The sequence below is a fragment of the Xiphophorus hellerii genome, chromosome 20, assembly GCF_003331165.1.
Source record: "Xiphophorus hellerii strain 12219 chromosome 20, Xiphophorus_hellerii-4.1, whole genome shotgun sequence".
NCBI lineage: Eukaryota > Metazoa > Chordata > Actinopteri > Cyprinodontiformes > Poeciliidae > Xiphophorus > Xiphophorus hellerii.
The window spans coordinates 12,221,734-12,244,132 of NC_045691.1; the positions used below are offsets into that span (position 1 = coordinate 12,221,734).

Here is a 22,399-nt window from a genome sequence, read left to right on the forward strand (position 1 = left end):
CCATGAATGTTTGCATAATTGTCCTTTTTTACCTTTATTTATGAAATAATGACATAAAATATTTTTTGTAGTTCATCATGTTTTATTCATCTAATATGAAAAAAAGAAAAGAAATCTGGAGGACGGCAAATACTTTTTCACTTAACTTTAAGCAGGTGAAATACTTGGCCAGATATTGTGTTTGCTGCATTTTGAGTTTACAATTTTAACTTTTTAAAATAATTATTTGCCATATACAGTAGATTGTGTTCTGTAAAATCCTAGAATAGGTAGACATACAGAAAAGCAACTGTTACCTTGTAACGTTTCTGCATGTTTAAGTTTTGCATGCAAGCAAACTGTTCTCCTTGTTCTGAGACCCAGTGGGACAGTTAATGATGGAAACTCTGGTCCCAACATACGGACTCTCTGCTGATGGTGTTGGTGACACAGTGCCCCTTCTGTTGAGTTGTTATGCACTAAGGATTACACACTCACACACTTTAGCACAATCCACACAGGACTCCTCAATACACAGAGGAGAGCTATGTGAAGGTGTGAGCATCAAAGGCACTGAAAAAACATAAACTGGCAGCAGTTTACACACATCAAATAACCACGTGTTGGATTTACAGAGACACAGCTGGAATAAACTCACTCTGTGCTTCTGTACAACACTGACAAATACACACATGTACGTGATCTGGAAAAGGGAGTTATGACACCTGCTTGCAAGATACACAGAAGATCTGATAGAAATCTGAGCGTCGTGACGTGGATGATGACTCTGGAACGGTAAGGCTCTCTTTATTACTAGTTTCACTTTCATTAAAAATGTTGAATTTTAAACTGCATTTGATATTGTCATTTATAACGATCAAGATTTATTATTTAAACAATGAGTCTTTTGGGTATTGTTTTAGTTTGACTTATCAAGGAGAAGTCCGCATTATAATAATTACACTCCTGCTGTCAGTGGAAATAAGATATCTATTTTGGTTTTGCCAAAGCCATTAATAAGGCCAAAAATAAACCTATTTTTCAAATAGATCCTCAGACATGAGCAAGCCTTTTTTAACCTTTCTCTGTTACTTAGGAAATACATGATGCCTGTAGGTATGTTGTTATTTTTCTGTATTGTTATTTTAGCAACAAACTTGACTTTAACTTTTTGCTCAATAGAAGACAATATGAGAAAGTAAAACAAAAAATTGCACAAAAACAAAATATTTTGATCCTTCGTACTACTGTTTCATCAGCCTTACAGCTGACGCAACTAACCCCTCTGAATAAAAACAACACTGAAAAACATATGCATCCAAATGAGGTTTATAGGAAAACTTTACAATGAATTTGTTAATACATATTTGTGTTTGAAATCCCATTCACTGCTGCTTTATTACACTGTAAAAAATAAGGCCAATAGACATAACTACACCCTCATTACATATTTTGTGATATTTAAGATTAAGTTTAAAATATTTTAAGTTTAATCCAGGATAATGGAAATTTACATTTCAGCTACACACAAGAAACACTTGATTTCTCTCTTTTCTGCCAGATTTTTATTGGATTTTAAAAGACCGGGGTGTGACTAAAACTTTTACTGCAATCTATTCACTATTAAGTCGATAAATGTTATTGTACATGTGTTTTTTAATCTATTCAAATGTAAGAAATTTCACTGTTAGACTTTCACTCTCTAATAATACCTCAATGTATTATAATTTTACTGAATGGACACTTTAAATGAAAACATTTTGTACAGGCATCTGAATGCCTGAGCTACACAAACAATAACAAAACCCAGAATTTTGAAGAAAGACAGTAATCTGTCATGTTATGAAACTTCTCACAGTTTGTGTTTCACCAGAAATTGTTTACCCTCTTTCTCCTCTCTGCTCTTTTCACTTTCTCCCTCACCCTCTCTTTCTTTCCAATGAAGTGGTAAATAATAAATGGCTCAACATAGTTTGTGAAAAGAGAGCAATCATGACGCGTCTGCTTAAAAAATGACAAATAAAAAAAACCCTGAAAGGAGGTGAAACACTTTTTGTGAGTAGAAGTCTTTTCGTGCATTGCCTTCTTATACTTAATTTGCGCTACACTGGATGAAGAGCAACATGTTTCGATGTTGCATCTCTCCTTGTCCACCGTTTGTTGTGGCATGTCAAAGAGCATGAGAGCGTAAGAGTCACTCTGACCCAACAGGCAAGGCAGGAGACGGACAGCAGGCAGGGGGTTTCCCAAGCCAATCTGTCAGACTGCTTTCACAACACTATAAATATAGACTACTAATAGATTTAGGACCTACAACTGTAACGTGTTTAGAAACAACTTTTGATGTCTACACTGTGTTACACAGTTGTCTGATGTCCTTATATGGAGCCTAAAAATATATAAAAGTCCATTTTTAGTCATGCGTGCTGTCTATCTGGATCTCAAAACACTATGTTGACATTTATTCATGTCACACATAAGCACTAATTAATTACTTTGACTTTACTGCTATATTATATGTATTTTTTTATTTTATAGTCCCCTGTGCAAGAAATCATCTCTCCTCAACTTTTCCACCTTGTGTCACTTTACAGCTAAAAACTTCATAATATTTCATTGCCATTTCGTGGAGTAGACCAACAAAAAGTGTCACAATTTTAACATGAAAGTAAAATGACTCGTAACGTTCATGTTGCTTTTTGTTTTTAATAAGCCAATTTGAATCTGACACACCTAATCCATTGCAACCATTTTTATTCAAAAGTCATGATTGGTATAAATATTAAAGTTTTTGGCAAAAAACTTAAACCTCTGTGTGGTGAAAAACTAGCACCTCACATCAATGTGAACACACAATCCTGTGAAACATGGTAGTGGATGCATCATGCTGTGGTCATGCATTTCTTCAGTAGCAACAACAAAGCCGATCAGAACTACTGGGAGGATGGACAGGCAATCTTCAAAGAAAATCCACCAGAAACTTTAAAATAGCTTCACCTTCCAGCAGGACAAACCTGGACATAAAGTCAGAGCTATAATGGAATTGGTTCAGGTCAAATCATATGCATGTATCAGAATGGTCTAGTCAAAAGCCAACCCCTTAATCCATTTTAGAAAATAGGTGCTTGCACATGCTCTTCATGCAATCAGACTCAGCTTGAGCTACTTTGAAAATGAAGAATAAAAAATCCTCTAAACATGCAAAACTGGTAGAAAAATACCATCACAGACTTGACGTTGTACTCTGTATGTTTTAGATTCTTAATTAGAAAAAAAGAAACTTAAAATTGTGACATTTTTCTTCCATTTAAGAAAAAGCTAAAGTTTGTGTTTATCGTCATATGCAATAACAGATTAGTGTATTAAAATTTTAAATTAAAATTAACGATTTAGATGGTCTAAATGGTGGATTTTCTTGCCTAGACAATATTTGTTTGTGTGTTTTGGTTTTGGGTGCCTCTGGTGGGTGTCAGTGAAAGCCTCCCTGTGCAGTTCCCTGATTTGTGGCTATGGTGGAAAATTCTCCTTTGGGATTTGGCTATACACACACACACTCACCCCCGCACACCCGCGTACACAGCTTGAAAGCTTTGCAGTCAACACTTCATCAGTAAGTGAGGTCAACTCTCTCACACTTCATACAACGGGTGTACACAGATACACAAACACTCAGTCACTGAAGAAATAAAAACAGCAGCTCTCTCTCTCCCTCTCTCTCCCTCTCTATGTCTCTGTCTTTCACACACACACTCACGCCGACTCATACTGACACAGTTTGGGGCTTACTAACCAATCAGAGAGAAGTGGAGTAAGTCCCCCCAGAAGTGGGTGGGAGAGCTGCTGCAGCTGTTTCAGGACTCATAAAGTTTGCGTTGGTGGTTTGCAGAACTTTTCAGCTTACTACTCCTTTAAAACAACTTTCCTTTTCATCAACTTGATTTATTTTTTTTATTGAACTCTGGGGTCGATTAGAACAGAACTTGAGTGCGGAATGGCTGAACTGGTGCGAATTCGAAAGAAAAGACTCCAAATACCTATCTCTAGGTAAGACATAGGGTTTTCATTAATACAGATGACATTATACGCTTAAACTGAATTCAACATCTGCATATATTATAAGACAGAAAATGCTAAAGTGCTGAATTGGAGACACAGCAAATGTTCTTTCCCACAAGTTTCATATCTCTCCAGGTGGCGGTTTCTTGTTTTGCAGAAATGGAAACTTGTGACTCAATAAAAAAACTCTGGTACAGATGGTTTCAGCAGATATTAGTCCTGCCACGTAGGAGCAAAGAACCAGATAGTATTTTTCTACCTTAAAAAGTTGCTTGCTTGCTGTTTGCTTCAGGTGTAAGTGGATTTCTTAGAAAAGTTCTTCTTGTCATTTTGGCTGCAGGCATAAACACTTGTCTTGCCCATGCCTTTGGTGTGGGAGGAAAAGCTGCTGCAGAAGTGGTGGGTCATGTGGTTTTTGTTTTGGTTACACACTGATGTACAATTATACGTAAGGGTCACAGCTCAAAGCTTTCCGTACAATATATAATGCTCAGATGCATTTTAACAACACAGGTTGGTTTGATTTACTCATGTATAACAATTACATATTTTTTTCTTGATCTACTTACAAATGACAGAGAAAGTGAAATGATTCTGCAGGTGATCTTCCACACACTTGCAACTTATACTATATTTAGGATGACATACAACACACTTACCAAATTATCTGCCGAAAGCGGATTTCTATTTTTTTTCTATGCACACGGTTGTATGAGCCTTCTTGAGTAGTAAAAATCCTGTCAGAGGTTCTCCACCTCTGGCCAGACAAAACAAAAAAGACTAGCTTATCAGGAGAGATTACTTGAGATTGAAAGTGAGCCGTGGCATTCTGAGGCATGCTATTTTTATGACTCCACAGCTTTTGAAAGCTCCTGCCAGTGTGATAAACACTTGAAAAACCCGCAAGCATCTCATCCACAGGAACTGGCTCCCATATATAGGCCCAGCGCAGTTTCAACGCCATATGGGTGGTTAATGAGAGTGTTTTAGAAGAATTATTAATGGCAAATAATTGTTATGACAGTAAAATAGTCTTGTTTTCAAACAGATTGCGATTTTTGCAAACTGAGACACCGTTTTTTTTCTTTATCATGTCTCAACACATTTGAAATTAAGCCAAAAACAGGAGGTGGTTAAAATGTAGGTGACACATGCTGCAAGCATTTGCTTTTTGTTCCACTGCAAGGGACTTATTTTTTTTCCCCTCCAGTTCTCACTCATAACGTGATTAAAAAGTTTCAAAACCAATTTGGAATGAGCAATTTGGTCTGAAAGGTCCTCAAAATTCAAGCCGGGTTATTTTTCTTTATTCAGTATATACTGACTTAATCTTTGTTACATAATACCCTAAACAAGGGAATGTTTTCCATCTCATGGAAAACTTGGCTCTGATGGTGCCCTTTTACCACCGGCTGTCTCTGGATAGTTTGACATTTATGTAATTTCCCAATGATTCATTTCTGCTTGTTGAGATTGCAGTGCACTTTTCACTCGATCATGGCAAAAAGAAAGAGCTGTCAATTTATTAAGCTTTTTTTTTTATTGAATTTCTTAAAGTTTAAGTTAATTTATAAAGGACTTCGTCATACAATACAAAGTTCTTCAAAAGGTTTTTATTACCTCTAACTGTTCCCTTTATCTCAACTGTTGTGAGCGCCGGTACATTTAGCTGGTCAATCTACCATTTTATTTAGCTGAACGCGAATTCCCCATAACTTGATTGTGCTTTCTGTTTTTAGGCTGAGAAGCATGCTAAAGCAGATTGAGGAGAAGGATGTCGATTTTGAAGAAATCAAACAAAATTTGGATTTCACGGCATCGTTACTGGAGGCAGTATATCTCGATGGACCGAGGTAAGACAATAAATAGAAATTCAAAAAAGATCCCAATATACAGTTAGTCACTCTTTATAGTTTAAAAAGAAAATCTACTCCAACGTTCATGGGACTTACATATATTTACAATTTTGTGTCCTAATCTGACATTTTACACAGTGGTCATGTAATTTTGAAAAAAAAAAAGAACAAAATCCTTATTGAAATTACATTTTACAATCTTCAAGACTTATTCTCTTGTGACTCTTAATTTCTGAGCCTTTTGAACTTGATGTGCTGAAAGCATCTGCAGTCTATTTGAGGCTATTAACACAATTAAAATTCAAAATTGCAATGGGACATACATTTACAGCATCAACTACAAGCCACTGATCAAGGAGAACAACTAAACTCAGACAGGTTTATGGTGATTTTTCATTTTCTTCAGTGTAAAAAGGGCTAATGTTGTTTTACTTTCCATCTCAGTCTTGTTGTAATAAAACTGGCAAGATTATCTGCAAATGAGTATGTGCTATATTTTTTACGAAGTCTTTTATTGTAGTTTCTTTTGTTTTTCCAGTAAAAAAACACCACAGAAATATCTGTGATTCACAAAACTATGGGAGCCTTCAAATCAAAGTAGCACTCATTACGTAAGGTTATTATGTGTCAATTCTGCCTGCCCGCCTCGGCTGCTCAGCAGACCGATCCTTATCAAAGTGTGTAGAGTTTCTTGGAAATGGTTCAAATAAACTGTGTGCAATTAATCGGTAAAATAGGAAAGAAATGATTTGCTCAATGTCTTTTTGAAAATTGCAGTTTAAGATGTAGTCTGATGTCCCAAGTAGCACTTATAATTATGTAGCTACAGCTTTGGCTTTATGAAGATTATATTGCTTAAGCAAAATAAAGCTATAGGGCTGCAAAAATGTATGGATTAAGGCATAATTTAAAAATACTGTCGTAAAATGCGTCTTCAGTGAAAACTAAAATCTACAAATAATCCTGCAGACTAACTTGATTTACTTTACAGCTGAGGAGACCACAATCCTTATCAATCTTATCTTATTATGACAAGTCAACGGGTTCATGATGCTTGTTAAAAAACAACCCTAATCCTGCGTACATAACAGAGCTGGCTCCAGTTAGAATCAAACTGCGAAGCTGCTTAGGTGCACCACACCAAGAGGACTTCCCCAATATTTTAACAGCTCTGCACCAAAGGTCAGGTTTACAAATGTCCAAATAAAAAATCTGTGTCAGCAATATGTTTTTCTCTGCTAAGCCAGTATTAACTCCTGAACATCAGAATCAACAACAGGATTTCTCTAAATAATAATAATCACATTTTCCCTTTTAAACATATTCTAAAAACAGATTACCTCAAATGGTATTTGTATCGACATGTGAAGTACCTCAGGACATTCAAAGAACAGATTTGGTTTTACAGTAAGTTATTGTATTATGTTGTTTGCTCACTTTCTACCATTTGTTTACAGTTGTAAGTGCAGTGTTTCTAAGGTTAGATGTATGATTCATAAACCTATAAAATCTTGAAAAGTCCAGATAAGAAAAGTTTTACCATGACCTAGGCTCTGGATGTTTCATAGAGTTACACACCAAGTAAGTTGGAGTGGATGATATGAGCACTCAAGACTACTTCAGACAATAAATCATCAGTTTGAAAGAAGCATCATGCATCACTTGCAAAGGACTGATAGCTGACAGCTGGTGGAACTGCATGACACCAACAATTTCCCCTGTTTGCTCGAAGGAAAAGGTAGAGACCCCAGGACCCCAGAACCCCTGCTGACAGTGTTGGAAACACGCAGTCTAATCCTTTACCTGTCACTTGGGAGGAGTGAGTGGCTGTCTGTGTGAAATGCAGACAAAAAGAGTGCATAGTTTCCATGAGCCAAGGTTTTACTTGTCATTCAGTACGTTGACCTTTGCAATTAGGAATTAGTCCAATGAGAACAGATTGTTCCTTTATTATTTTATGACCTTACTTCTGTTTCCATTCAAATAATCAATGTGTGATCTTAGACAATGTCTGGAGTCAGAGGACGATCTTCAGCAGCTGCAGTCAGATGGGGTGCCATCAGAGGTCACTGACTGGCTGGCGTCCACCTTCACCCGGAGGATTCGACGGCCTTTGAGACGTTCAGATGAGAAGCCCAAGTTTCGCAGCATTGTGCATGCAGTGCAGGCTGGCATATTTGTGGAGAGGTATGTTAGTTCAAACTTTCCATTTGGATCTGTGTCACCAATTCAAGGGTATAAGTGGGTGTTTCGCTAACAGCACAACTCCTACAGGAAACCAATAGAACCACTTGCCTGTATTCTTTATGCCATTTAGCTGAAGTTGTAAATTATTTGTTTCCTCTCTCAGTATTCTGACTCGTAATATTCATTAAGTTTATTTTACAACTGCAGATTTAAACTGTGAAACATTAGCCTTCATTTATTTCCTGGAAAACATTCTTACACTGAGGGCAGGGGCTTTAGGGGATTAGTATAAACACCTCCTGAGTCAAGTTTGCTGCACAGTGTCAACATCTGAACTTTAACTGAACTCAACATAAACACTGCATTATTCCAGGATGTTCAAGAGGGCCTACACAGCAACTATGCCAGACCAACCTGAGGCAGTCGTAAACTGCCTTAGGGTAAGTCCACACTAACCTACTACCTCAGAGTGTGCAGCAGGTTTATTTGATAAATGGCACATTCTTAGAAAAAGGATCAGTGCAGGTATGCTCCAGTGGGGCTGCTACTTTTCTCTCTTTCTCTTCAGGATGTGGACCGCTGGAGCTTTGATGTTTTTGCTCTGAACTCCGCTAGCTCTGATCACGCACTACAAACTCTGTTCTTTGAACTGATCACAAGATATGACCTCAACAGCCGCTTTAAGGTCTGTAACTGATGCTGTATCGAGCTGACTTTTAGCAAATTTATTTTTAATATGCAAGTAGGAGATTGCACAAAACGTCCCTCAGAGACATGAACTCTCACTTCCAATTGTGTGTAATGTGTAGAAAATAATCAGATAGAAGGATTGTTCCATTTTATAGTACTTGGAAAATAATCTTTCTATCATGTGCGGCATTTAACCATTTTACCTAATTCAGGTTGTTTTCTGAGTTTAATCCAGGTACAGATGTTAATTGATTACATAATGCTTTCTCTAGATTCCCATCTCATGCCTGACTGAATTCCTATCTGCCCTGGAAAAAGGATACTGCAAATATAATAATCCATATCACAACCTCGTTCATGCAGCTGATGTGACTCAGACCATGCACTGTCTGCTGCTGCGCTCCGGACTCGTGGTACCGTTCACTCAAAATAATTACTGACTCCACCCACTTTTTTTCAATCATCTCTTTGTAGCTAATAATGGCCACAAAACTCATCTTTCTGTTTACCTATGTATGTTTACCAAAATTCTTCATTTTACATTTTGTCTGTGATTCAGAAATAGGAACAAATGACATAACAAGCATCAATGAAATTATATTTTTCTATTTTGTTTTTTCTGCATTCTCACTTATGTCTGAATAACCCTCTGATTTATCCTTTGAGTGTCAGACTCAGTAAATCATCAATGACTTCTGGATCAGCACTGAGTGGCTTAAAGAGAATTTATTTCAAAGTGGTGCTTTCAATAGTCTGATCCTTGATTAAATGTACAACTAAAACACTCAACATTCAAAGAAATCTTTATACAAAAGCACTCCTCAGAGGCAAAATAGGAATCAGGGATTCTTACTGGCAAAATTGTGTCTGATGTTGTGACTGACTTGAATTGAAAAAGGTTCATTAATTTTTTCATCCATTAATTAAACAGGATGTGGGGGACTTTGTCCTTTAAAGAGGGACCCAAGATTTTACTTAAAAAATCTAATTTCAACCAGCATATGAATAGAATGCCCCAGAAAGTTTGAGATTCTACATACTTTTCTTTTCCATTTATAAGAAAAATCATAGCAAAGTCTTGGTTATTCTGATGTTTCTTCTTTTTTTTCTTGTCTGCATAGCTTCTTCTTACGTTGTTCAGAACTGAGATGTTGCTTATCCATTAATGGTGTCCCTTTTTTTCACCAAGCACTGGCTGACAGAGCTTGAAGTGATGGCATCCCTGTTTGCTGCAGCCATTCACGACTTCGAACACACTGGAACCACAAATAACTTTCACATCCACACAAGGTCGGCTTTATTTCTTGCTCCATCTATTATAAACCTTGTGTATTGTTTGTAAAGTGCCTGTTGCATAAATGTCACATCCTGTTCTGAAACTTTAAAACAGAGCTAGAGATAGAATAGATTTAGAAATAGTAAGACAAAACATATACATATAGCTTTTAAGGAATTTGGGGAATGAGATGAGATCTTTCCAAAGCAAACATGGCTTTATGAAGGGAAAAACAGTATTTTTAGATTTTTCCAACACAGTCTCTTTACTTTTCTATGTTTACCCCCATGTCAATCATGCTTCTTTGGCATTAAGTTATCTTTTTGTGATCAGATGTTGAAGATATTAAATTATGATTAACATAATATAGTGCCTTGGAAAACTAATGTTCTTTTTGTCCAATGTAATATTGCTATGTTGTTATATTGCTGTCAGTCAACAGTTACTTTTAACTTTTCTACCCTCAGTATTTCCCCCTTTAAAATAATATTGCTAACAGCAATATTATTATAAAGCAGCTTTTAGGATGCTTTACAATAAAAGTAAAACCTGGCTTTGTTTTCTGAATCTATAGATCAAACATATAGTCCTTCTTTTCCAATCATTTCTTTAAGTGGAAAGTTTTTCAGAGGCTTTAAAATAAAACCTTATAGTAAATGGTTTGTGTCTGTAAAGAGCTTTATCAAGTCCAGAGAATGCTAAAGTGCTTCACATGACAGTCATTCATTCACCCATCCTCAAGGCGGGTGAAGTGTCTTACCCAAGAACACGACAGAGGCGGGTGGAACAGGAATTGTACCAGCAACCCTCTAATTGCGGGGTGAACTCCCAACACCGTCACCTCCATCGTCCTGATTGAAAAATTTCACATAATCTCCTTTAGTTCTAATTTTAAGACCCTAACATGAAGCAGGTAATCAAATAATTTGTTAATTACCTTTATAATAGTGAGTCAATCATGCACATGGCTGACCTTTTTTTCCCCAACATTTCACGCTCTCTTCAGTGTGAAAGTCATCATTATAGTTTTGCAGTCACAGTTATTTAATTGCTCCCTCAGGCTTTTACTTTTAATCACATTTTCCAAACTCTTCATACCAAACAGTCACTTTACTGTTTGACTGAATCTTTGTTCATTTATGCCTTTTAAAAAAAGGCATAAAAGCCTTGATATCAAAGATTTTCTTTTTATTACCAACTCGTCTTTATTTTTCTGTCTGTGTTCCAGGTCAGAGTTTGCTCTGATTTACAACGACAGATCTGTGCAGGAAAGTCATCACCTAAGTGCAGCATTTCACCTGCTGCAGGACGACCAGATGAACATCTTCATTAATTTGACACGAGAAGAGTGGATGTAAGATACATTACATTTATTCTATATTAAAATTTATCAACATTCATAGTTAATTTTGAGAGAACACGAAAGATAAAATGTAGGTGGATCATACTGCATAATGAAACAAGCTGTGCATAATGTTTTCTACAGTGGTTATCAGAAGAGGGGCTGTGACATTTATACTTTATTGGTTTACTTGCCTAATAAAAAATAAACAAATCTCTACTTACTTTATGATTTATATTAGCTGGCAAGAGACTACTTTAGTACGTTAAACATGACACCCCTTTATCATAATTATAGTATTATCGATTCACCTGACATGTTGGACCTTAAACATCTGAACAAAATGTGCAGCTGTGATCACTGGAGCTGCTTGGAGACGATCTTAAAACCCTCACCTTTAACATGCTTATCTATAATTGTCTTTCTAATCTCCAATGACAAAAATCTCTTTCTTCTCATCTTCAATGTGGTACACACCATGTCACCAAACAGCACAGTGATTACTTGTCATCAATAAAATTGGCACTGACTGACTGTAAGCTTCAAGAGGCCTATAACACTGGATGAAACACCATAGTTTAACATTTTCTTGTGTTCAAATTATTTTTAGTCTTTTCTAGAGGTACCATTATTTTTGTCCAGGTTCATTTCATTAGTTTATTGTTTTCTAATTATTATGTTTAACTCCAATTCGAAAGCAGTGCCTGAATTTTCCTTGGTTTATTTTCTGTAATTTTTTATTTATTATTAATTTTGCTGAGAAATGTGTCTATCAACAAAAGCAGCAGTGAAATGATTCCTGTAACAACATAGGCTGAGAAGCTACAGAGAGGGAAAGAAGCTATCACCCCAAAGGCAACATGAAAAGTAAACAGGAACAGACCCTATCGTCTAAAAAAAACTAAAATAGAAGTGTTTAACCATAATGATCATTGTTACATTTGGAGAAAAAAGGGGAAGTTTCTGAGTGTGAGAACTCCAGGGGCATGCTGTTTTATTGCAAAACACTTCACGAGATGATTGAGATAATGAATAGGAAACATTATAGAGAAATGTTGAACCAACATCACAAGATTTCAGCCACAGCTAGGTCTCCCTAATGGATAAAGATCTTATTAATTAAACTGACAAATTGATTACAAAGTGGGTCTAGGACAGAAAGTCCTAATCTCAATCCCACAGAAAGTTTCTTGGCAGAGCTAAAGTAGTGTGTCTAAGAAAGATGACCCACAATTCTCAGTAAATCACGTTACATTCCCCTTAAATTTCCTAAGAGTCTGTAAAGGATAATTTTACTTATAATGACGAGCTGTTCACTAGCAACTAAGTCTGCAGCTACATCGGTCAGACACTATAATGATATTGCAATGCTGAGTTTCCATTACAATAAAAACTGATGGCTGACTTTAAGGTAAAACTGATGCCTCCTAAACGCCATCAGTGTAGTTTGTGTTTGGAAATCATTTACAATATCTGCACCGTCTGCGCTAATGGAGTCATTTGCTTCATACTTCACACACCCGGTGCGACTGTAATATTCACTGTGGAGCTGTGCAGAGATAAACACAGCAGCATGCCGCAACAGGCTCCTTTTGCAGTTAGTGTTGCTATGAGAACAAGAAAATCCATCAGTAAAGTTAAAAAGGTTACAACCTCACAGAATCCTCCCGACTGCCACTTTTACTTTATATGGTTCCGTCACATCATTCAAGGCCGGCCAGTAAACTGCGAGTCTTTGTATGTCTGTGTGTGTATTTACAGGGAGATGCGATCACTTGTTATAGAGATGGTTTTGGCCACTGACATGTCCTCCCACCTATTTCAAGTGAAAGCAATGAAATCCTGTCTACAACAACAAGAGCGGTAGGTGCAAAACCCAGAATTTACGTATTGGTTCTTTAGAGGCGTTTGAAATGTTTCAAACTAAAATCTGGATGAAGGAACTGTGTGTCTTATACTTAGTGAACTGTGTCAGAACTGCTTTTCTGCTTTGTCGCAGGCAAAATAAACAAAGTATTATGCTTTTTCCATCAGGATGGATAAGCCCAAAGCGTTGTCTTTGTTACTGCACACGGCTGACATCAGCCATCCATCCAAGCCCTGGGCCCTGCACTCTCGCTGGACCAAAGCCTTAATGGAGGAGTTTTTCAGGCAGGTAGGCATCTGAATAAATGTCCTCTGATCTGACACAGGCCATTTTTTATTTTTTTTAATTTTTTTTTTTTTTTACTTTTACTCCTCCTAAATTAAATGATCACAATTAGATTTTGGCACAAGTAATTTGATTCTGTAGGGATTCCTAGAAAGCTGTCATGTTCATCCTGAATAAAGTGAAAGTTCAAAGTTGTGGAAATATCATTCAAACTTTTTTCACTAGTTCACATGGCCAATCTAGATCCATCTAGATCTACAAGTAAAAAGGGCAGTAAAATTTCCTGCTATTAAAAAAAAATGTCCTCTGAAAACTCACCAACTGATGCACAAACTGCCTCTGATAACTATAACTGTATAAACATTTTCCACTATCTCTCCAATTGCTTCCTGTTTTGACTGATGTCCACCATATATTGCTAAAGAGGCTAAACTGTGATATAGGACTTTTAGTTTTGGAAATATAAAACATGTTTGAATTCTTTATTTCAATCTTTTATTTCTCCATCTCATTACAATCTGAGTTTTTCCCCAAAGAGTTAGCATGTGAATAAAATCAAAAAGTCCTGTGGCGCCTGCAGTGCTGCAAAAAATATTTGCAGCTTTACAGATTTATTGTTTTTTAGACACATCTGTTAAAAATAAGTTTTTCACCAATGGTTGATATGTTATTAGAGGGAAAATATGCAGTCTAACCTGGTTCTTGTGGTGTCACTTCAGTACTTACCTGAGACAATAAACTTTGCAAAAAGATCCGAAAAATGCCCATTATAGATAAAAAGTAGAGAATTCACCTCTGACTTCTACGCATCAGTTTTTACAAATGGGTTGGCACATTAAAATAACAATGTAAGAATGTTTCCTTTGACTGCTTGGTTCTCATTACGGGTTATGTTCTGTTTTGCCATGGTTTTGTGGGAAATACCTCAGCAAAGTTTGCAAAATATTCTAAAAGCTTAACAGATATTATTTTTACAAAACAAAAATCTCTGAATAGCTTTATAGGTATGAATTATACTTCTGGAAGAGTTAAATTTCTGTAATGTTAGTGGCTTTTCTGAACTGAGAAAATGAGTTTCCTTATTTCACAGTATTTTGGTCTGAAAAACCTTCAGGAATCATGTTGAGTTTATGTTTTGTTGACTTTAAAGTCTGGTAGTCATTGGGGTTTATTTAAGAATTTCCTTTGGTATGGTTTGAGGCAACATTATTGCAGGAAATGACAAAAATAGACTAGAGCACTAGGGTACAACTGGGCCATTAAAACTTTACACAGTTGAGATGCACTCTACTTGAGTTTAACATATTAAATGTTTACAACAATTTAAATGCTTTTCATCACTATATTTATGGCACTTGTCTTAACTACAGTGTAATTGTTCACCTTATGTAAATACAAAAAAGTCAGTCTTTATAAATGTGTGCATCTAGAAATGAGTGACAGTTTACAAACACTGTAATCTGAAAAGCAAAACATGTTTTGCTTAAAAGCTACCTCAACTTGAATCTGATGTGAGACTTGTAATTATTTTAACAATGTTTTTGTTTTTTTTCATGACAGATGTTGGGCAGATTTTCTGTCTCTGTGACAACAAGATGTGGAAACTCTGAATAGGCTCTTTTGTACCTTTAAAAACACAGAGCCACCTGCTCACAAAACGCTCTGTCTAAAAGTTTCAGTTGGTGTTTGTTGGAATAAGCTAACCTTAGACAGTTATTTTCAGGTCATGTGTGGGATGCCATTGAATCTTCTCTTGTTCTCTCTATCTTTGTGAGGGCGATAGAGAGGCGGAGCTCGGCCTTCCCTTCTCTCCACTGTGTGATCGAAAAAGTACCTTAGTAGCTGAGTCCCAGATAGGTATGTCTCAATTATGTTCCTTTCTTTTAAGCAGGATATAGTTGTTGTCTACAATGCCTCTGAAGAAGAACAAACACATGTTCTTATTTGTCAGGTTTTTCGTTTGTCAGTATTTTTCAAAATTGAAGAAACCTGCAGCCTCATAATACTTTCTTGTAATGTAAGCATTATTGCATTAAGTGAGGTCCAAACATTTACTTTGAACTTCTGAAATGTTTATTTTTACTGATGCAAAAGGTACTTTATGAACACATTAGCTCTCATCACCTTCATAAAGGTGATGAGACCTCTTGAACCTTTTTCAAATATTTTCACATTATTGCCAAAACTTTTCAAGTACTTGCTTTGATAATTTGCCTAAAGAGTAAATAATCAACCTGTTTGTGATTTAACCATTATAAAACCAGCTGTTCTGTGTGTGGCTCAGAGGTTTGTTGGCAGACATTAGTGAACAAACAGCATCATGAAGACTGTGGCAAAGCCTGAAAAGTGGCATTTACTGTGAAGTTTTTTTTAATTATTTGCAAAAATTTGGAAAACCGTGTAACATTTCCCTTCCACTTCTGAATTAAGTACTACTATGTGTTGGTGTGCCACTCATAATCCCAGTAGTTCAAAATACATTAATTATAATGTGATATACTTTAGGTACCTCAGTAACTACATGCTGACATTTGTTCTTGCAGGTTTCATTGACTTCATTGTGTATCCTACATTTTCCCTGTTGACGGACATGGCAGAGAAAATTGTTATTCCTTTGGTGGAGGAAAACCCAGGACCCCCAGATCCCTGCAACAGACACAGGTACTGTAGGAATAAAATCTGTAAAGTAAATAATCTGGTGGAAGAAAGGGGAGGGGTGGAAACATTAAACCTAAAATAGACTTAACATGTAGTAATAGAGATTAAAGAAAACAAGCCAAAATGTTGTAAAACCTACAGAATAATGTATAACAAAACAGAATTACATATAACTAAAACAAGGCATATTTAAACTTTTTCTCAGTAAATGTAATTAAAATGGGGCTACTGATGTGAAATTGACTTTAGGTGTTGGCAACAATCTAATTAATCAGTTATTAATCCAATACAATCAATTAAACCTTCAAATAAAAGAACTTGACATTGGTTAAAGTCAAGGCTTTGACATTCCATGTCCTTTTGAGCTTCTTTTCCCTCTCATGTTTAACTGCTGTTTACATGCTACAATAATATAACCTGAGGATGAAGTGAACTGTAAAAATTATGTATGAAGTTACATTTGATTCTTAAGTTGGATCAAGAATTAACATCTTTCCAGAGTTGTTATACCTGAAACATGAAGGATTTAAATTCATATTAAACAGGCCTGGGTCAATACCTAAAAACCACAAGAAGCAAGCATTAGGGAGAGACAAAAGATATTAACAAAACCTAAATAGTTCTTTTACACTTACTAATCTTGTGAGATACATAACTAAAGACTTTAAAAGTTTATTTATCTTGAGATATGGTCTTTGACTTGTTTTGTATCTACTTATATAAATACAACCTTAGCTTGAATTTTAAGTGAACCAGCACTGATTTGCAAACATTTTTGACATACTGTAGCTACTTGGTCATAAAATTAAGGAGATCTGTGATTATTATTAGAGCCAGAGTGCTTTTCTGATTAAACTAGTTACAGGCAACAAGCAAAGAGGTGAGACTCTGGTCTCTTTCTCAGCAAAAATAACTTAGACACTTAGACTGTAGTCTCCTTAACAATAGCATTATCTGCACTGTTGACAAAATATAGCCGATACAAGGCTGAGAACGACAGTTGCTGACAAAGGGAAGTCCGAACTGAGCGAGACACAGCAGACAATCTTACCCCACATTTACATTCTCTGAAATAAAGATGTGACAGTATGTAAATTAGTTTTTGTTTAGCTGCTGTTCGACAGAATTGAATGTAAAGAGGGTATCAATGCACAGAAATGAGGCCATCAATAAACAAAACAAAAAAAAGAAACTGACCCATAATTTGTTCTTGACTGGACTTAATTGTCTGTGTATTTTTTAAAAGAATAATAAGGATAAATTAAGACATGAAAATACTTATGTTCATTGTAAAAATTTAAAAAAGATAAACATATTTTATCTTTTGGCCTAACAAGATCAAATTGCACAAGAAACTGAATACTTACACACCAAATTTACGGTCATTTAAGAAAAAAGACAAAAGTTATACATTTTGAGATATTCGAAATTCAAGAATTATGTGAAAACATAATTATAAAAGCAACAATTTACTTAAAGAAAAGTCCATGATTTAATGGTATGTAGCATATTTAAAGATTCTCCTCTTTTTGTTCAGTGGGAAAACAATGTCTGATTGATCTGTTCCTGGTGGGTCACATAAACGTCTGGACTGCTTTAGTGTTCAGGATTCATTTGAATGTCAGCATGAAAATCAATACAAGCATAAATGACAATTGTTATTTGCTCTCAGTAATCTCTGGAAGGAAAGCTCCAGGGGTCTGCAGTGGAGTCTGGCACACATCACAGCTGAGCTGGTGAGCTTTCGCTCGACTTGGACTCGACACACAGAAGACAACAAGCTCAAATGGAAAGAGAGTGGCTCAAATGGTAGGTTTCTGTGTATGGCTGCTTTCTCTAAAAGCACATACTTCACAAAAAGAAAAAAAGTATAGGCACTTTTGTTAAACTGTTAAAGCAAATCAACTCTGACATGTTTTTTTCTGATGTAAAGAAATAATTCATGGTATCAAAAATACAATTTTGATAACTTCTGCTGCAGTCTAATAGATGATTTGTTGTAAAAATATCCCGCATTCTGGCAAAGTTGAAGCATCTTGGCTCCATCCCTTTGATTTGATTTGTTATCTTAATTCATTTCAGAGTGATCTCATGCTGAGAGTAGCAGATAGGGATACTTTGTTTTTCTTTCAGCTTATCAAAATTTTCCAATGCCTTTTCCAACCTTTAATTTCCTCCAGGATTTTCTGACTCCAGCGTTACAAAAGAACAACGATCCATGGAGGAGGAGAGGTCAGAAAAATCTCTACAAGACAGCAGTGAAAATACAAAACAGTAGAAGGGACTTTCTTATGATTTGGGCTTGTTACCGAGAATTTCTACATTGTTAAACTGAGGCTGGGAATCACTTTTTGTAACAAAACCACACATTTTTTTTGTTATAATGTGTGACAGAGAAGGAGGCATGATTAGACTTAAGATCATCTTCCAAAGGTAAGATGATGTGCAATACATACTATGTCATTATGTCTTATTTCAAGAGTAAGTAGTACACCACAGTAATTTAAATGGAAAGTCGACATGCTGGTCATGTCATTTAGTTGTCAGACGTTTTAATTTAAATTTCCACTTAAACACAACAGAAACTTTTTCCAGTTGTAGTTATAGAACTACACAGACATATTTATCCTGCATTAAACTCTAAACATACAACATTTTGACTTATGTGACTTATTTAAGAGTTTCTATGGGGGCTGAGTGCAGTATTTTTACTTATTTTGCAAAAGTTTCCAGATTTATAATGCATGGTTTTAAATTCTGGCCTTTTACTTTTTATATATTTCTAGCATTTAAATTGGTGGTTTGCAAATATTTGTCTGAGGTAATCATGTGGAGGTATTTGGTGCAAAGTATTTGTACCTTGTAACTGTAAAGTCACATAGAACTGGGTTTGAATAATTCTATTAGTGTAGGACAATTTAGTCAAAACTTTGTAGTTTTGACACTTCAAAGTTTTGACTTTGTAGTTAAAACAGTTTTTAAATACACTCAAGGTATAATCAGGTGGAATCACCATTTAGCCATTTCCCAAGGCGGACTAAAACCAGAAGCCACCTTCAACTTCGCATGACTCTGTATGGTTCCGAGAGGCCTCTCTGTTCTGTTAAATAAACATCTAATAAATATTTATCCATAAAACTCCTGCATAAACTCCTAAAGAGTTTATGCAATGTTTGGTGATTTAATATGTGCTGAAAGGCTGACGGATAGCTGCAAGATGCCAACAATACTCTCAGTCCCCACAATCTTAAGCAAGGTGTTTTTACAGTTTGTTAATACTGAGTCCAACAACGCCTCCTGCTGTATGGGCATATTAATTACCCATAAGTCACATATTTTTGCTCCACTATCAACATTACAAATGTAGCAAAATGGACTTGTACTTCAGAATTTAGAGGGGCAGCTGATGTTTTGTAATAAGCTAAACACCTTTTCTGATTCAAAGTTTACAGATGCATTCTGGTTCAGTGGTTTACATGATTGTCAAATAGAAAGAGATTTATTTTCTAGATCTGCTAAAAACTCGCAGGCTTGCTGTTAAAGCCGGGACTCTGGGTGGGCCATTCCAAAAATGAGTTACTTTGGCAGATTTGCAAAGATAATTTTTGAACTTAAATCTGACGGGGGAATAAATATACATTCTAATCCTGCCCCAGGAGTCTCTATTAGTGGCTTCATCTGGGAGAGAAACAAAGCTAAACTGAGCCAGTTGTTAAACTTAGGGGATGAAAAGCAGATACTTATAGTTAGTGGCTGCAATTGGTTTTTCACTGGGCTTTCCCAAAAGTTTGGCAAGGGTAAACACAGGATGACAGGCAATATTATTTTCAGAGAGAATTTTAAGCAATTGGCAACCATAGCTCTGCTGATTCGGCTGCTCCAAAAAAGTGCCATAGCTTTTCAGAAATGTTCAGCAAGTTGCAACTTCTATGAAGAGCAAAAACAAACAAAACAAAAAAAAACAATTCAGTCATAGTTCTAGATCATCCATAACTGGGGAGTAGTAGCAGAATGCAATTTAAATAAAATTAACTTTCAGTCTTTGGATTTAGACAAGAGTTTTACATAGAACAGAAATAACTTTTATTGCCCCTCAGTGGGGAAAATTAAGGTACACCAGCAACAAAGTGACAGAAAAGCTGAAGCATGCAGATTCACACCAAGCTAGAAAATATGAAAACTGAGAGTAAGAAAAGAAAAGAGACTATATTAAATAACAGTGATTTAAAGAAGTATGAGTATGATAATAAAAAAAGTGAATGTATGTTTGTTTATAAATGAGATTGCAGTAATTTTGTTTTCATGTTTATTTTTACTGGATGTGCAACACAAACACTAAATCCTTGTTGGACATTTCTGCAAATTCACCTCCAACCACTACCCATCCAACTTGGTGCATGCTGTCTATTCAAGAGGCACCAAGGATCATAAATGAAGCCTTTTGGTGACATCTAGGTGTCTGAGATATGCCGCGGCTATCTCTGTAAGGCCTTAGGGTAGTTTGCCTTCTCTATAAGAAAGCCAGGTGTCATGATTTTCTTTATGAACTCATGAACAGATAAATGCTATCCTTAAGGTAAACCAAAGAGGTGGCAGCATGATGCTATGGGGATGCTTTGCAGCAGCAGGAACTGGCAGATAAGTCTGCAATAATTTACAGAGACAACCTGGATGAAAACCTGCTCCAGAGCAATCTTAATCAGGCTGGGGTGACGGTTCATTTTTCTGCAGAGCAACGACCTAAAGCACGTAGCCAAGATCCCAAAGGCTTTAGAACCACTCCGAATAGTTCTGAACAGCCAGACTTGAATCCTATTGAACGTCTCTGACAATGATTGCAACCTGACGGAGCTACAGAACAGAATGAGTGAAGCTGCCTGAAGATTGGTGAACTAAGATGGTGGCATCAAATTCAAAAAGGCTTGAGGCTGTAATTGCTGCCAAAGGTGGATCAATAAAATATTAAGCCAAATCTGTGAAATCTTGGTTTTCTATTTATAAGAAATTTTCAAGATCAATCAAAAAAAAAAATCACTTTTTGATAATGCAATGTTTGTGTGTGAAATTTTGAGGAAATAAATTAATCCAATTTGGACAAAGGCAGAAACACAAGCTGTGTAAAATGTTAGGTACTGTGATTACCAGAGGTGGGGACTCGAGTCACATGACTTGGACTCGAGTCAGACTCGAGTCGTTAAAATCACGACTTGAGACTTGACTTGAAAAAATGCTCAAAGACTCGGACTTGACTTTGACTTTCATGCCATTGACTTGGGACTTGACTCGACTTGAAGCTGTTTACTTGAAAAGACTTGATATTTTTTACTCAAAGTCTTAAAATTTAAAACACATTATTTATAAAGTGGCGTCATTAATTAATGTCACTCATTCCGTATCAATATGCGCAGACCGTCACTATGTCTTTCCTCTCTCCTTATGTGTACGTATGTGTACGTAGCTGCAGCACAACCAATCAAATTAACAGGATTCGGACGTTTAAAAAAACGCGGCAAAGCTACAGAGCTCAGGGAACGAAATACGAAATAACCGCTCGAATATGCTTCCGCGAGTAATTTCTTTTGGCTACGTAGGTTATGAACTTTCGACTAAAAAACGAACTGCAACTTGTAAAACATGCAAGCAGAGAATATCGGATGGAGATGCCACGACGTCCAACTTTGTCCGGCATTTGAAGCTTCACAAAGATCGGTAGGTGGCACTTTTCTTTTGCTGTAAGATAGTTGACTTTAGCTAACTTCGTGTTAGCATGTGTACTCCGGGTTAAATTGGTGATGATTTACCATAAATCCGGTCCTTCAAATGCCTCCACAAATAATGTGCACCGTGTTAGCTCAGGAAGCCGGGGGATAGTGAGCGGGGCTCCGGAACAGAAAGCAGATTCTGGACCTGAACACAGGGAACAGAGTCTCTCTGTCCCATCATGATGATGAGCCGGGTCCAGTATCATCTAAGGATGGTTGGTGTATTTGAAGACATCTACGTTGGGAAATTATATTGACAATATATTGTTTACTGCAGTCAGTGCATTAAGTCAACTGTTTTTGACTTAATGCGCTGACCGGCGTGACTGTCACATGTCGCACAGAACCCATTTCCAAGCTTTGCTGGGAAAAAAAAAAAAAAGACCAAATACAGTGACTGTCCCAAATAAATTTTGTGTTTAGAATATCTGTCCCATATTT

General features: G+C 36.3%; 1 protein-coding gene across 3 annotated transcripts; it reads left to right on the top strand.

Annotated features, from left to right (window-relative positions):
* Positions 1-611: 611 nt before the first annotated feature.
* LOC116711169 (calcium/calmodulin-dependent 3',5'-cyclic nucleotide phosphodiesterase 1B) lies at positions 612-20,158 on the top strand. 3 transcript variants are annotated; one of them, XM_032550553.1, is made up of 14 exons: positions 612-774; positions 5,775-5,888; positions 7,896-8,078; positions 8,452-8,518; positions 8,647-8,763; positions 9,041-9,181; positions 9,958-10,058; positions 11,273-11,398; positions 13,148-13,249; positions 13,421-13,541; positions 15,314-15,395; positions 16,082-16,199; positions 17,869-18,005; positions 18,330-20,158. In XM_032550553.1, the coding sequence occupies exons 1-14, from the start codon at positions 698-700 to the stop codon at positions 18,524-18,526; spliced, it is 1,683 nt and encodes a 560-aa protein (XP_032406444.1). In that variant the 5' UTR covers positions 612-697; the 3' UTR covers positions 18,527-20,158. The 3 variants fall into 3 exon arrangements, with proteins under 3 accessions (XP_032406444.1, XP_032406442.1, XP_032406443.1); XM_032550551.1 differs by having other exon boundaries at positions 18,377-20,158; XM_032550552.1 differs by lacking the exon at positions 612-774 and adding an exon at positions 3,823-4,023 and having other exon boundaries at positions 18,377-20,158.
* The last annotated feature ends 2,241 nt before the right edge of the window (positions 20,159-22,399 follow it).